The sequence below is a fragment of the Lynx canadensis genome, chromosome D4 (genome assembly GCF_007474595.2).
Source record: "Lynx canadensis isolate LIC74 chromosome D4, mLynCan4.pri.v2, whole genome shotgun sequence".
Taxonomy (NCBI): Eukaryota; Metazoa; Chordata; class Mammalia; order Carnivora; family Felidae; genus Lynx; species Lynx canadensis.
This window is the reverse complement of record NC_044315.2, coordinates 85787006-85802333: the sequence shown is the minus strand read 5'-3', so window position 1 is coordinate 85802333 and position 15328 is coordinate 85787006. Positions and strand designations below refer to the sequence as shown.

At 55.9% G+C, this 15328-nt stretch overlaps 1 protein-coding gene across 6 annotated transcripts in view; it reads right to left on the bottom strand.

Moving 5' to 3' along the window:
- The window catches only part of RALGPS1 (Ral GEF with PH domain and SH3 binding motif 1), a 275362-nt gene that overhangs the window by 34892 nt on the left and 225142 nt on the right, over nt 1–15328 (bottom strand). For all 6 annotated transcript variants that reach the window (XM_030293121.1, XM_030293123.1, XM_030293126.1 and 3 more), the window contains exon 12: nt 11977–12044. In XM_030293121.1, the coding sequence (XP_030148981.1) occupies nt 11977–12044 (68 nt within the window). The remainder of the gene's footprint in view (nt 1–11976; nt 12045–15328) is intronic.

Genomic DNA, 15328 nt, shown 5'->3' with positions numbered 1-15328 from the left:
ATCTGCAGAGTGTGTGAGAAATGGGGTTTCTTGGGCCCGTCCTGGAGGTTCTCATCCCACTGGCTCTCCAGGTGACTGGCACGTGTGCCCCGGAAGACCTTCCGCTCAATCTCTGTCCTGGAGGAAGCGTCTGGTGTGGCTGCTCCGGAGACGAAGGGGAAGAACGGAAGCCCTCCTGCTCTGTTTTCGTTTGGCACTATTGCTCAATGAACGAGTCTGTGCGGAGGGTGGAATTTGCCTTGTTTATCAGTGGCATGGACGTGGGATCACACCCCCTGAGTCACTCTGGCTCCCACCCTGGGTTCAGAAAGTATTTTGTAAAGGTCAGTTCGCGCACTGCTCCTCCCCTGGAGTTTGAACTGGAATTTGACTCCCAGTGTTGTTGTAGTAAATGATAACGGTGATAATTAAGGTGGAGCGTTCCACCCCCGGCACCGTGTGGTGCTGCCACGCGTGGGCGTGCTGCCCTCCACGCAGGGGTGGCGGGTTCATAGGTGAGAAAGCCAGGGCTTACGCAGTTGCCATGGGCTGCCGGGGGGTGGGGGGCTCGCAGTTCAAAGGTCAGGCATTGGTGAAAACCCGAGGCAGAAGAAACACAGTGACACATCTGAGGTGATCTGATAAGCGGGAGGCACTTCCTCCAGGAACTCTGTTGGGTAAGGTCTAATTGCTACTGTTGCAGGTGAAGGTGGAGAGGACCAACATCTATTATGCACCAGCTGTGTGCCAGGCTTGTACGAACACTCCAACACGGACTCCTATATGCAGTTGGTAATTTGACAATTGCCGTTAAAAAAATTTTTTTTAAAGGTTTATTCATTTTTCAGAGACAGACAGAGACAGAACATGAGGTGGGGAGGGGCAGAGAGAGAGGGAGACACAGACTCTGAAGCAGGCTCCAGGCTCTGACCTGTCAGCACAGAGCCCGACGTGGGGCTCGAACCCATGAACTGTGAGATCATGACCTGAGCTGAAGTCAGATGCCTAACGGACTGAGCCACCCAGGTGCCCCTACAATTGCCATTTTAAAGGGACATTCCAAGGCATGTAAGGTCACGCGCTGGAGGGGTGCTGGCTTTGTTCCCTCAGCTGCCCATGCGTGCTGTGCCGTGCCTAGAGAGCTGGACTCTCCAAGCCTCTTCTGGGAACTTGCTTGGCTTTCCCGCTCACTCCCTTTCTCACCTGCCTCCAGATGGTTCCTGCATCCTGGCTCTGATCTGCATGTTCCAGCTCTCCTACGCTTCCGGACTCGCCCTTGGTTTCTTCCGCTCGGCTCCGGATTCTCCCTCCAGGACGAGGCCCAGATCCGCCTCCTTCTTCTTGCTGCTTTGGACGGCCTTGGGAGGCATGCCTGGCCTCAGATGGCCCTCAGCCGGGTTGAGGAAAGGGTGGGAGGCCCAAGCAGAAGAGGCTGTGATCTCCCTGGGCCCAGAGTCCAAGCTGATACTGCTCCTAATGCCCTGGGTCTCAGCCACTCCCACCCCCTGGTTGTTGACCAATAGCCTGGTCTGACGCTAAAGCCAAAGAATTTCCATTCAGTTGGGACCTAGGGTTGGGGGTGGGGGGGGGGGCTTCTCTGCCAGTAAGTGACATTCTCTGCTACTGAAAGGCCTCACGTTCCTGTTCCACTAAGCCTGGGGTGGCCACCACGTGACAGCACCAGGGAGCACATGTCTTCTGGGACCATTTCTGAGCTGAGCAGCTGGCAAGTTTGTTTCTCCATGTCCCCTGGGGCAAGGGCAGGGGTGGGGGCAGTGATAATGAACTGGGGTTCTGGCCTCGCCGTGCGGAGCGTGGTCCCCGCTGCCCAGCCCGATATGGCACGGACAGCTGGAAAAACTGACCATGTGGCTTGACTATCTCAGAGGATTGCTCTATTTTTCCTCCGCATAATTTTTCCATGAATAATCTTTAAAGCTCTTTAAGTGGCTGTTTCTTTAGCAGTTTTATTGGAACATATGAGAACTGACAGTCTCTGTGGGGAACGAGATATCATGTTGAAAAAAAAAATCTGGTTTTCATTACATTTCTCTCAAGAAACCAACAGGCTGCCCAACAGACCACTCATTGATTGGAAGAGAAAAGAGCACAGGGCCTTCTAATAATGGCTCTGCAGAAGACAGGAGTGAGGGTGATGAATGGTCCCAGCTAAGAACTCAGAGTCTGGAGGCAGGCAGACCTGGGCTCCCGTGCTATCTGCCACTTGCAGGCTGAGTGACCTTGGGAAAGCCACCTCGCACCTCTCCACCTGATTCTACATCTGCAACACAGGAACAGTGGTCTGACCTGGCAGCCTCCCTGTAAGGAGGAAATGATCCAGCATCCCTCCCTCCTTCCTGCAGCAAACGTTTCCTGACCCTGTGCCAGCCCTGAGCCAGGGGCTGGTCAGCCACGTTGGATTAGAGGGCTGATGCTCTGCTTTCATGGGGTTTACAGTCAGGTGGGGGAGAAAGACAAGCAAGCGGAAAATTACACCCAGGAGGGACACGTGCTTCGATAGGAGAAAAAGAAATAATAATCACGGTAATAGCAAAAACTACACCGACAGAGTAACTACCACGACGATAATGGTGGTGGTAATGGAACACCTGACCTTCTTTGTGCATCTACAGGCGCCACACACTGTGCTAAATGCTTTGTACACAGGATCTCATTTAAAGGCCTTGCGGCAACACTGCCTCCCAGGGGCTGTTGTTAGCTCAGCGCTGTGATGTGGGACCTGAGGTCAGAAGGGTTAGGGAGCTTGCCTGGGCAAGCAGCTGGTGACCAGTGGAGCCATCTGAGTGCGTCTGAGAACGCGGGAAGGTCGGAGAGGAGCTGAGGGTCTGACGTCCAGGCTGAGCCTAAGAGATCCAGCTGAGGCCTATGCAGCAGGAGCAGGAAGAGCAAAGACAATGGAACCTACTAGAGAAACTGCAGGGAGCCACCCTGGCGGAAGAGCTGAGGGCGGGACCGTGTATGGGCGGCGGATGGTGGCTGCGGTGGAGGGGGGGAGGAGTGGGGGTGGGGGGGCACCTGAGGAGCTTGGGGTTTAAGGAGGGGAAGGTGTGGAGATTTTTAGGAGGGGCGGTGATGTGCTCAGAATCGCACCCTAGAAAGCTCACTCTGGCTGGAGAAGCACGTGGTTGCAGCGCCAACGACAGGCCGGGAAGGAGAAAGAGGAGGAGAGGGGTCTAGGGGGTGGATCAGCAGGGGTGTGGTGGGAGGGGGGCTTGGGGCAGCGTAGCTGGATGCTAATGCTGTTCACTTAGGGAGCAGGCTCAGGGGACCGGCGAGAAGTTCAGGTCGGGACTGATGCGAAGGGGCCACTGGGGGAGTGTTCAGGAGACAGACGGCGCCAGGGACAGACGTGTCCAGCCGGGGGAGTGTGGAGCCCCGGGAGTGGGCGAATTATCCAGAGTTGCAAGCTCGGTGAGAAGAGGGAAGGCCTGGGACAGAACCAGTGTTTGTGGGATGAGAAGAGACAACCTAAAAAGGAACTTGTGTAGAACCAGGGTCGACAGAACAACTCTTTGAGAAAAGCGTCATTTTAGATGCAGGAGGAGAGTGATCTCGGGCTTCACTTGTAATTCTAACGGAAGGCGTCGGAGGCGATGCGCGGTTTTCAGGCCAGCGGCCCTGACTTCAGCTGCCACTTCTCGCTCCGAGGTGCCTGGTGCAGGCAGCACCCATCTCCGGGGCTGGAACACACAGCAGCGGCTGCCTTCCCTCGGGTGTGCGTCTCTAGGGGGAGCAAGCTGGAGGGGCCTGGCCTGCCACCTCAGTCGGCCGGCCAGCGCCAAGAGCCAGCGTCCCCCTCTGCCCACCCATGTGGACCCAGCAGACAGTTGTGACGCACCTCAGAAACGGCCTTCTGCTCTGCTAGATGTTTCCCTCGGGAGAAGGGAGAGATGGAGGAAAAAGCCGCTGACCTGCTCCCTTCCTCAGGGGCTAAAGGAGCAGCAGCAAGGGGTTCCAGGGAGACGCAGGCCCAATGCTGACGACACGCATGTCCTGCGTTCTCAGAGAGGGCAGCGACCCCGTGTCCTCAGAGAGGGCCAGGCCCTCCGGTCACTCACTCTCCCGTGGCCTGCACTTGCCTTCAGCGCCCATCCACTTGTCACTAAGGAATGAGATGTGACTTCCTGTTGACCAGCGTCTCCCACCAGCACCAGCTCGGGGAGGCAGGGGCTGCGGGACTCGAGCGTGCACGACAGACGGGCCGGTGCTCTGGCTACAGACGGGCTGGCTCTGCCGAGGGGGACGGGGAGCCTTGTTCCCACGGCTTTCCGGCAGCAACTGGGGCCCTGGCCCGGTCGGCATTGCCCAGGTCAAGCAGTCTGGCAGCCAGGCTGCCGCTCACGGGGTGCTTTCCGAGTCTTGCACACTGTAAGTTAACGGGAGGCAGCTGTGGCAGAGGGGACTCGGAGTCACGAGACTCGAGTTCCAGTCCAGCCTCCGCCTGGGCTGCTGGGAGCTTGGGGTCCGGCCTCCTCGGCCGGACGTGGAGCTCCCGACAGTGCCACCGGGCCATGTGGTTCACGGGGCGGACTTGCTCGCAGCTTGAAGAGGGTTCTGCGCCTCCCGGCCTCTTTACTGTGTGTGCCGTGAGCCCTGTTCCCACAGCGGGGACTTGGGCCCTCTCCGGGGCTGCCAGAGCCCTGTGGCACCCGGGGACATGGGGGTCCTCTGCACAGAAAGCCTTCTCTGGCCAGGTTTCACGGTCGGGCCTCGGCGCTGGTCCCTTTCACATTCACACACGTTCTTTGTTTCTCATACATGCAGCTCTCCCGGGTCCTTGCTGTGAGCCAAGATCTGGCTCACACGTCATTCAGAATGCCCCGGTCCATTTCTTTCTGAAAAATGGCGTTGGATTCCCCTTCGGCGGTGGTGAGGCCCAGATGCTTTCTCCCTGGGGTCAGGGCAGGGAATGCAGGGGAAGCCGCTGGTGCCGTGTGCGGCGCGGTGGGGGGAGGAGGGGGGCTGGGCCACAGTGGGGCAGCAGAGTTGGACAGAAGCGGGCTTGTGTCTCTGCTCCTCTGCTTGACCTTGACATAGCAGGCCACGAGGTGAGAGACGAGGAACGGAGATGTGAACTTCCAGAGCGAAGAGGCGGGCACTGGCTTCTCAGCTCTTGAGCCCCTCGCCCATTCTGAAAATCTATGAAAGCTAACAGAGGAGGCTGTGGAAGGGAGAGTCCCCAGCCCTGCCCACGGGGTGCTCTCTTCTTCTGCTCACTACTCTACAGCGCAGGCCGACGTCCCCACAGACCGCTTGGGGAACTTGAAATATGTCCTCAGCAGTTGGGAGACCCAGGGGACCCCTAGTGCCTTGCTCAGTCATGGGAGCCAACACGGCCCCAGCCACACCAGGGTCAGCTGCATCTGCAAGTCTGTCAGGACAAGGATGGCTGTGGCCTCCCATCAACCAAGGGCTCACAGGGACCCAAGCAGCAAGGAGCTGGCAGTGGACACAGACTCTGAGGGGCCATGGAAGGGGCTGCAGCGGCCCCAGAATGGATTTGCATCTGTCTAGGTCAAGGGACCTGTGGGATCCCATGGAAGTGCTCACCTGAGGAAGCATCAACGAACTGACTGTCACCTGGAGGCCCCAAGACAGCAGTGCCCGCCGCTAAGACCATGTCCTCTGTGGCAGGCCCTGAGGTTAGCAAGCCAACAGAGATAGAGAAAGGCCTGGTGGGGAGAAGGGCCAAGCACCCCCAACCCTGACCATGAGAGGTCAGGCCTCATGCCCCCAGCTAGGGGGAGCAAAGAAGATTTAATGGCAAATCAGATTTGCAGTTGTGACTCTCACACAGAACCAGCCTTCTAAGAACCAAGCAGGGAGAGTGTGTGACTCAAAAATGTCTCTAAGAAAGGCACAGATGTGCCAAGGTTGTCACCCAGGGCCGTGATGACTGCACAGACAACGGGAGACATAGGGAGAGACCTGTGCCTGAGGGGTGTGGGCCGGCTGGAGAAGGGGGCACAGCCGCACACTTTTGACTGCTATACCGCACAGACACCAGCAGCAATGGGGACGGAGCCCAGAGCAATTCGGGACCTGCAAGCGCATCCTGGTTGTCCCACGCATGGGATACAGGCAACCACCAGTCCAGACCCCTGGGCTTAGCGGCTGGCTCTGCTCCTTCCTGCCCCAGAACCTCCCCCTACAGAATACGGATATCAGCCTTCACCTCACAGGGTAGGCGTGGGGGTCCTGAATGAGGGTTGGCGTGGGGGTCCTGAATGAGCACAGGAAGTGCTTACAACAGTGTCTGGCAGCGAGTACAAGCTCAGTGTGCGCTAGCTGCCGCCACCACCACCATCATCGTCGTCGTCGTCGTCGTCATCATCATCATCATCGTCATCGTCATCATCCAGCCTCTGTTCCCCCACCGCGAACTAGCTGGCGTGGTGGTTTTAACACACGTCCACAAATTCTTGACGTGGTCCCTGTTGAGTGGTAGGGTCTCTGGCCCCTCTCCTTGGACCAGGGTGGACCTTGACCGACAGAGTGTAGTAGAAGCGAGGCTACGTGACTTCCGAGGCGGGTCACGCAGACGCCATGATGCAGCTTCCACCCAGCTCTTGGGACGTTTGCCTTGGGGGAACGCTGCCGTGTAGGAGTCTGACCACTCTGAGCCTGCCATATGGTAAGGAAGCCCAGGCCACGTGGGAGGCCACGTGTACACACGCGTTCTGCCCCGGCCGTGGCCCGTCAACAGCCAGCATCACGCACATCCAGATGATTCCAGCGCCTAGCCGTTGAGTCCCTCTCAACCTTCGACTTTCTGGCAGAGGCCCCGGATATTGTGAAGCAGAGACAAGCCCTCCTGGCTGTGTCCCATCCTGTTTCCTGATCCACAGAACCTGTGCATGTAACAAAATGATGGTTTTGTGACACTAGGTTCCAGGGTGGCTGGTTATACAGCAGCAGTACCCGGCACAGCTGGTGACTGGTGAGTCGGACTTGAGGTGAGGGCCCTCCGGCTCCCCGTCCCCTGCTCTGCGTCATGCTGTCCCTCCATCGGGACAGCATCAGGGCCCGCCCTATGAGGGCCCGGAGCCAGAAATCCTGAGGGGTGAGCATGTGCCAGGCGCTGCGCTAAGGGCTCTTCTGGCACAGCCTCAGCCCCGCGAAGTAAGCCTGCGTGAAGTATTTATTCCTACTGCTGTTTCGCCAACAAGAAAACTGAGGCTCAGAGGGATTAAGCCGATCGCCCGAGGTCCCACAGCTAAGAAGTGCTGGAGCTGGGCTTTGAACTCAGGTCTGCCCGACTCCGAAGCAGGGCTTCTACCCAAGAGGCAATAAAACAAGGAAGACACGAAGGTATGTCGAGAGCAGTTCTGAAGGTGCGCGTAGAAAAGGCCGAGGCCCGCGCTCAGGTTTTCCATGGCCCTGCTTTGCTGCCAAGGACTCTTAGAAAACCTGTCAGTTGGTTCAGCCACGTGGGGGCGGGGCTAACAGAATCTGGAAATGTCTTCATCGGTTCCAAGGCACACACAAACATTACTTGCCCTCTCTGGGGGTCAACGTTCTTTATGATTTTTGCTCTCCAGGAAAATATTAGTTCATTTATATAAACGAAACATTACATATAGGGGGATGGGGATTGAAAACGTGGCATTCCTGGCCCTTTTTCCTCCCAGCCCAGAAACTGAGACGGTTTCTCCATTTCCGTTCTCACAGTCTACTTGCTGGTGTGGAGCTGCCGGCACAGTCACTGCCAGGGGTGGAGACGGGGCAGCCGTCTGTGGGGCGCAGGGGTTCTCACAGACACAGAGGGCACAGCATCAGCTCCGGGGCACGCTGGCACTAACCACGGCCTCCGAGAGACCCACGACCGGCTGTTCCCGATGCTAGAGTTAGCGGGTCTCATTGCCTGAGGGGGGTGGGCTGGCTGGAGAAGTGGGCACAGCCGCACAGAAGGGTCAGGGAGCCCACCGGCCATCTCGGTCATGCTCACGCTGGCCTCCTCGGGCTCCTTCCTGCACCACGCCCTGTGCCCTCACGGCTTCTGCTGCTTGTCTCCTCTGCTAAAGCCTAAGCTCCATGCGGGCAGGTCTCTGCCTCGTTCCACTGGGTACCTGGCTCACTGCAAGCGTCTGGCTCACAGCAGGCCCTTGGCACGTACATCCGGAGTGCAAAAGCCAATGAACGCATCTTGGGGCCTCTCCTTGGCAGGTGTGGGGGCGGGTGCCTGACTGCTGGAAAGGGAGCCCAGAGCTGTAGCTTGAACCCCCATCCTGAGGAGCTGAGGGAGGCTGCGTTCCTCCCATTCCTGGGACTGCAAGAGGCACATTCCTGTCCTTGGGCCTGGTCGGGCTCCTGCCACGCAGCCCGGTCTGACTGCCAGAGTGGGGACGGCGTCCTGGGAGCTGCCCCTCTGGTCCCTCCCTCCACAGGACCCCTCGACTGTCCCAGGCCACAGCAGCCTCTCTGTCCTGGGAGAGGCTACGAGGCTGCGGGTGGGAAGCCAGGACCACTGAGTGCATCGGAAGCCTTCCAGACGCTCCCGGGCTCTCTGGTGATCAATGAAAACCTTAACATCCTGCTTCTAGGGTGGGAGCCAGGGCTTTGGAGAACTGGTGGAAAACACGCCTGTGAGCCGCTCTCGCACCACCGTGTGAAAACTGCCGCGTCAGCACTTCCCTGGAAGGGAGTGCGGAGTCAGCAGTCGGCGGGCGGCCGGAGCTGCTTCCCAGAGCCCTGTGCCCGCAGGGGCCCGGCCAGCAGCTCAGAGATCCTGCCTGAAGGAGACCCGAGGGCAGGCGAGCAGCTCAGAGATCCTGCCTGAAGGAGACCCCAGGGCAGGCGAGGCACCCGGGGGCCAGGCTCCGGGGCCGCTGGCCGTGGTCCCTACCTCAGGGGGCCTTCAGTGCTGTGGGGAAGGCAGACAGGGGACAAATGTGCAGAGGTAACAGTGTCCTTCCCACAGAGGGAAGAGCTGTGGAGAAGCACAGACCGTCCCTGCAAGAGTGTGCAACGCTGGGTTGGCAAACTTTCTGTAAAAAGCCAGAGGGTGAGTATTTTAGGCTTTGGAGGCCATAGGGTCTCTGTCCCAACTACTCAGCTCGGCCACTCTCAGGGAAGCAGACACAGACAATGTCAACGGATGGGTGTGGTGTGCTCCCATACAAAAACAGGGGCGGGCTGGCCTCGGCCACGGCCTGCCAGCCCCGGTGTTAACTGTTAACAGCCCTGACCCCCCAGCTTGGGAGGGCGGGAGGGTGGAGTCCGCTGGGAGAAAAGTATCCCTCAGGCAGCAGTGTTTCACTAAAACCTGGAGGCTGATTCGGTGACGGAGGCACAATCATAATACCCACGACCATCACACCATCCTAATAACACGACCCTTGATGCGAGTGCTCGGTGTGTCAGGCACTGTGTTTCACACATGGGTTCTCAACACATTCCCACAACAACCCTGTGAGAGAGACACGACAACGCCCACTTTACAGATGGAGAAACCGAGGCTTGGCGGGTGTGCCGGCTATTCTGTGTGCCCCTCAGATGCCGAGTCCTTCTCAGCTCAGCAATCGCTGGAGTGGGTGACACTTTTCCTGTCCCAGGTCCCTCAGCCTAGGGTGCTGGGGTCTCCCCGTTCTTTTTGCAATTCCCATTTCACCTTTGCTAGTCTCTTCATGTGAGCCGGGCCAGGGGGCGGGGCGGGGGGGGGGGCAATCTGTTCTGTCCCTGCGGGGATTCGGACTGGTGGTGGGTTGATTTGCTGGATTCTGGCCTCTACGGCTAATAAACAACAGAGCCAGAGGGAGGTGATGGTGGCTATAACAGGGGAGTCTGGCGAACCTCGATGAAGCTGGCCCAGGGGCTGGGTCTTGGCTCCTGGGCACTTGTTCCTAAAGTTCATTTATTTATTTTGAAAGAGAGAGAGGGAGAGGGAGAGAGAGAGAAAGGGAAGGAAAGAAAGAGAAAGGGGGAGGGGCAGAGAGAGAGAGAGAGAGAGAGAGAGAATCCCAAGAAGGCTCTGTCCTGTCTGCACAGAGCCCGACGCAGGGCTTGAACTCACGAACAGTGGGATCATGACCTGAGCCGAAACCAAGAGTTGGATGCTTAACCCTGAGCTACCCAGGTGCCCCCGGCCCTCCCCACCAGCACTGGTTTTCATCATAGGCAGGGGCCAAAAGTCAACGCAGCTCCTCCTTTCCTCCTGGGGCTCAGTGAGAGGCCCAGCTCCTGAGGCCCGCAATTAGCATGGTTAGTTCTCTGAGCCTGGCTCCTGGTCTACAGCCTCCGGCCTAGCAGGGGGAGCCACTGATGCTCAGTGCAGAACTGGGCGGGGGGCCGGGGCAGGGGCGGTGGGGGAGCTGGGCTCTTCTTTTGGGAGGAGGTGTGAGGCAGGTGCCCTGATAACAAGCAGCCTGCAGGCCGAGTGGCTGATGCTCGGGAGGCGAGGCTGGCAGCTAAGGCTGCCCGCGCTGCAGGTGGGTGTGTGCAGGGCGCTGGGGAGGGGGAGGCTCTCTGAAGACCAGGCGTGAGGCTACAGCCACGAGACCCGCTTGTGCTCTAGGCCAGTGCTCACCAAAGGCCCACCCGGAGCCTCGGCCTGCTGCTTCCTCCCTTCCAGTCATTCATCTGTGAACCCTGTGAGGGCTGAGCATCTGTGGAGCACAAGCCTTATGAGGGGAGCTGGAGACTCAACAGGAACTAAGTGAGGCCCAGTGACCAAAGAGAACAATTACAAACTAGGGTGTCATAAAGAAACAAAGAGCTGAAATAAAGTCTCTCTGAGTTTAGAACGATGAGCAAGAGTGGACCATGGAAATATGAGGGAAAAGACATTCCAGGCATGTGCAAGGAGCCTGGCTGGGGAACTTCCCAGAGGCCTTGCTTCTCTCAAGCAGAGATGAGACTTGAGTTTGACCTGTGGCCGGAGAGAGTCCCTGGAGAGAGGCAGAGCTGACCCCTCAAGCCAAGGCTAAGGCCCCCTCTCTGCCATCTCTCTTCCTGGGCCACGCCTTACCCCCTAGTGGCTTTTGCGGCCCATCTCCCCCGCTAAAGCCTAAGCTCCGTGTGGGCAGGTCGTCACCTCGTTCCACTGGGTGCCTGGCTCACAGCAGACCCTCCCACCTCTCTCTGCTCAATGGCTCGTGCACATAGGGAGAGAAAAGGAGGCATGGGCCAGGCGCCGCAGGGGAGGAAGTAATGCAATCACACAGCAGGAAGGAGCACTAGGAGATGAATCCTCGGGCACCGTCCAGAGGGTGGAAAGATAAAGTGTGGCTGTGGGGACTTCTTGACACCTGGGGAAGGCCAGAGACTCGGCTGATCCTGTTAGGGCACGTTAACCAGAAAAGGCGGCAGAGGCCTTGTCCTCAAACTAATCTGAGCAAGACTCGGGGGCAGAACACTTTTCGATTCAAGCCCACTCTCTGCTCCGACTTTGGCATCATCTCCTGAAGACACAGTCTCAAATGGTTAGTGTTTCCTACTGTTCCTTCTATGGCCCTAAACAATTGTTTCGAGGCCTGTTCTTATTTCCCACATCCCTCTGATGGGAACCCTGTCCCCATCCCCCTGATCACTAGCGACACTGTGTATGTCCCAGTATGTGATAAAGCTGATGCTACAGGAAGGTGAGCCCTCTGTGTCTGGTGGCACCAAATACCCAGCACCTTGTGTATCCCTCCAGGGCAGTCAACCTGCACCGGGGGCAGCAGGCCCGATGATAAGTGTCCAGGTGACTCAGAGAAGATCCTAGAGTTTTCCCTACCCTGTGCATGTTCCCAGCCTGGGATCCTGATCTGGCCTCTCTTGGGGCTGTTGGGTCCCAGGCTCTTCCAGGGAGCCCCAGCCCAGAGGCATCCCACGGGGGCCCCATGGATTGGGAGCCCGGAAGGCTGATGTGCGAGGGCTACGGGAGTGCGGAGTCTGCCAACCTACACCTGTGCTCTTGACCCACAGTCAGGGCCAGCCCCAGCAGCCATGCCTGGGCTACCAGCGGTGTGTCCCCACTCGAGGTGGCTACGATACCTGCAAGATCTTCCTTGGAAGAGACCAGTCTCGGAGAGCTGCTTCCTGGTTCGATTCTGAGTGACAGTCTGGAAGGGAAGATTTTTACAAGATCAGAGAGGCTCTGGGGTGTCAGAGGGGGACTGATCACGTGTGTGTTCGGAGTCGGGAGACGGGACTGTTGCCGAGGGCTACAGTCTCGGAGCCCAGGAGTACTTTGGGGTCTGCTCCAGATCTCGGCCACTTCCCTGTGTGGTTCCCCAGGGCATTTCCATGACCCAGAAACAACGGTTAAGGAAGATACAGTCAAAAGAGTCATCGTGGCTCAGTATCTATTGGGCACAAATGTGTTCGTTCTCAAGACAAGCCCCTGGACTCGGTACATTTATTGTCCCCAGATACTAGATGAGGAAACTGAGGAACAGCAAGGCTCGGCGGCTTTCCCAAATCTGTGGGCTAGCAAGGGGCGGGCAGGCAACCAAAGCCAGGACTGTCTGACCTGAAATCAGAGTTTCTAATCATCACACCGCACCCCCTCTTGGACACCCCCAGGCAGGCACAAGGCAATGGATGCATCATGAGGACTGGCACCTCAACGTTGTTATTTTTAAAGCACTGATTAAGAACTTCTGGGAGAAGATGGCAGAGTGAAGCCAGATGCCAGACGCCACGCCCCCACCAACAAAACCAACAAATAGTTACACAGGCTTAGGGGTAGAAGAACTTACCAGATGCAACTCAGCAAGAAAAGGGGCATGAACTGAAGCCATGAACTTCAGAAACTTGCAGCCAAGGAAAGAAAAAGGATTGTAGAGTTTGACCAAGAGGCGTAACGCAGCACGGCTCCTATCCTGCCCTCCGAGGCTTCTCGGTAGGTGTTGGCGAGAAGCGGATGAAATGGGTGGACGGCATGTGGATACGCTGACGGAAATGAAGGCTCCATTGAGGGGGTGATTTGACACCTGAGGGCATCCAGGACTGCCCACCTGGGTGGCTCAGTCGGTTAGGCGTCCGACTTCAGCTCAGGTCATGATCACGCAGCTCATAAGCTCGAGTCCTGCGTCAGGCTCTGTGCTGACAGCTCAGAGCCTGGACGCTGCTTCCGATTCTGTGTCTCCCTCTCTCTCTGCCCCTCCCCCACTGATGTTCTGTCTCTCTCAAAAATAAATAAACATTTGAAACCTGAGGGCATGGGATACAGTCCCCTACAAGGTGGAGGAAACCTTAATGCAGGCCTTTTAATAGAGCCCGGTATCTAAAACACACTGCGTGCTCCCTGTGCCTCCTTGGAGCCTGAGCCCTGTGTTCCCCCAGGCTACCGAAGAAGAGAAGGACTTTAAGAACCTTGACCTAACAGCACAGCAGGAGGAAAAGCCAGCCCATCTCACACACGTGGGAGCAGGGTCAGATGTCACCTCCCTGCATCAGAGCCATGGAATACCCAGATGGAGCTTCTCAAAATGCGAGCAAGCAAAAAGAATTGGTGTGGCAAGCTAGCAAATGTCCTCTCACACAAAAAAGGAGAGAGAATAGAGTAGAGCACTGCCCAGATTGCTCGGCCCAGGAGGCAGCCCTGAGGAACACAAGGAAATCCCCCCAAGTGCTTTGAGCAGAACAGCTTATTCAGAACATGGGTTGAATAAAGCAAGACCTGAAAAATGAGATGGCACAAAGGAGTTAGACGAAAAGGGAGCCTGGGGTCCTAGGGGACCAATCAAGGACCAAATGAATAGATCATCTGGGTGTCTGTCAATGAAAAGACAGAGATTATTATAGCCACTAGAAAGAAGCTGGGGGACATGGAAAGCAGAGAGCACCCAACGTATGGATGCCCAGAGTCCTTGAAAGAGGCAAGCCAAGAAATGGCACAGAAGAAGTCAAAGATAACCCAAAGAATCACTCTGAATTGAAAAAAGAGCACGCCAGGTTCCAGGGAAATTTGGTACAGAACCCTCGGAGCCATTCCTGTTGTTGTGCTTTTGAACTTCAAGGAATCCTTTACCCACCAGGCAGATAAAACAAGTCACTTGCAAGAGGAAAAGGATCAGACTGGCTCAGACTTCTCTACAGAAGAAGGGTCCGAGAGTCCTGGGGGAGAGACGCAAAGGCGTGCGGCCCAGCAAGGGGAGGCCTGGTCACCTGCGGATGTTTTCACGGGGGAAATCAGAGCATGTGGGACTTGCGAAAACCTGCTTCGTGATGCAATGCAGCTAAATAAGGGAGTCATTAAAACAAAGACTCCAGGAATGGGAAAACTGTGGAAGAACACAGGTGGTAAGAATTGAATCTGTTTAGAAACACTAACCAGTAGGAATTATGGTTCCTGAACATGATGTGTATGTTATAAACTTGGACTGTGTAGTAATAATAACACAACTAACAAAAAATGGGATGATGGTGAAGGAGAGGTGAAGGGGGCAGAGGACTGATGTTCTCATCTTTCCTAACCAGTCAACTGACCTTGTGCACGGCAGAGACCCAGTGAAAACAGAACTCACTGACTCAAGCGTCTTCATGTTTTTCCTGACCTTACTTGTTAATTTTAGAAGACCCTTTTAGGAAATTATATCTCTTGTGCTGAAGAAATATTTATTTGAAGAGCAAGCAATTCCTTACATTTTATTTCAGTTTCTGGTTAAGTTAAAATACTTTCAATTAAAAATAGCAAGTGTAGCATGGTCCAATTTTAATAAATTCTATCATTCCATCCATCTGTCCATCCTTCTCTATGTCTATCTGCACTTCCTGTGCATAAAAAAATGTCCAAAATTTTGTTCACTTAATGCTAAAGGTCATGTTTTCTAGGTAGTAGGAATTTGGGTAAATGTTCTTAAATAAAATGAAATAGATGAGTCAAGAAAAACAAAGCACTGTTTGGGCCCCTTGGCACAGTGTCTCCAAAGCAGATGGGGACAAGGTGTTAGAAATGCTTTGTTGGGGCACCTGAGTGGCTCAGTCGGTTGAGCATCTGACTCTTGATTCTGGCTCAGGTCATAATCTCGCAGTTTGTGAGTTTGAGCCCTGCATCGGGCTCCGTGTAGACAGCGCAGAGCCTGCCTGGGATTCTCTCTCAGCCTCTCCCCGTGTTCTCACACTCTCTCTCAAAATAAGTAAATAAAATAAAAAATAAAATAAAATAGAATAAAAAATAAAATAAAATAAAATAAAATAAATAAAATACGACAAAATAAAGAAATGCTTTGTCATCAGGTAATAATGAAGCCACTGCGTCCTTTCGGATGGGGAGCAAGTTTGGGGCATGAGTTGGGCCATGGAGTGTGGGTTCCTCATGTAGAATCACAAGCCCTGCATGTCCTGTGTCACCCAGAGCCAGGGCCTCCCTGGGGGCCTCCCAGCGGTCTGGGCCCTGGGG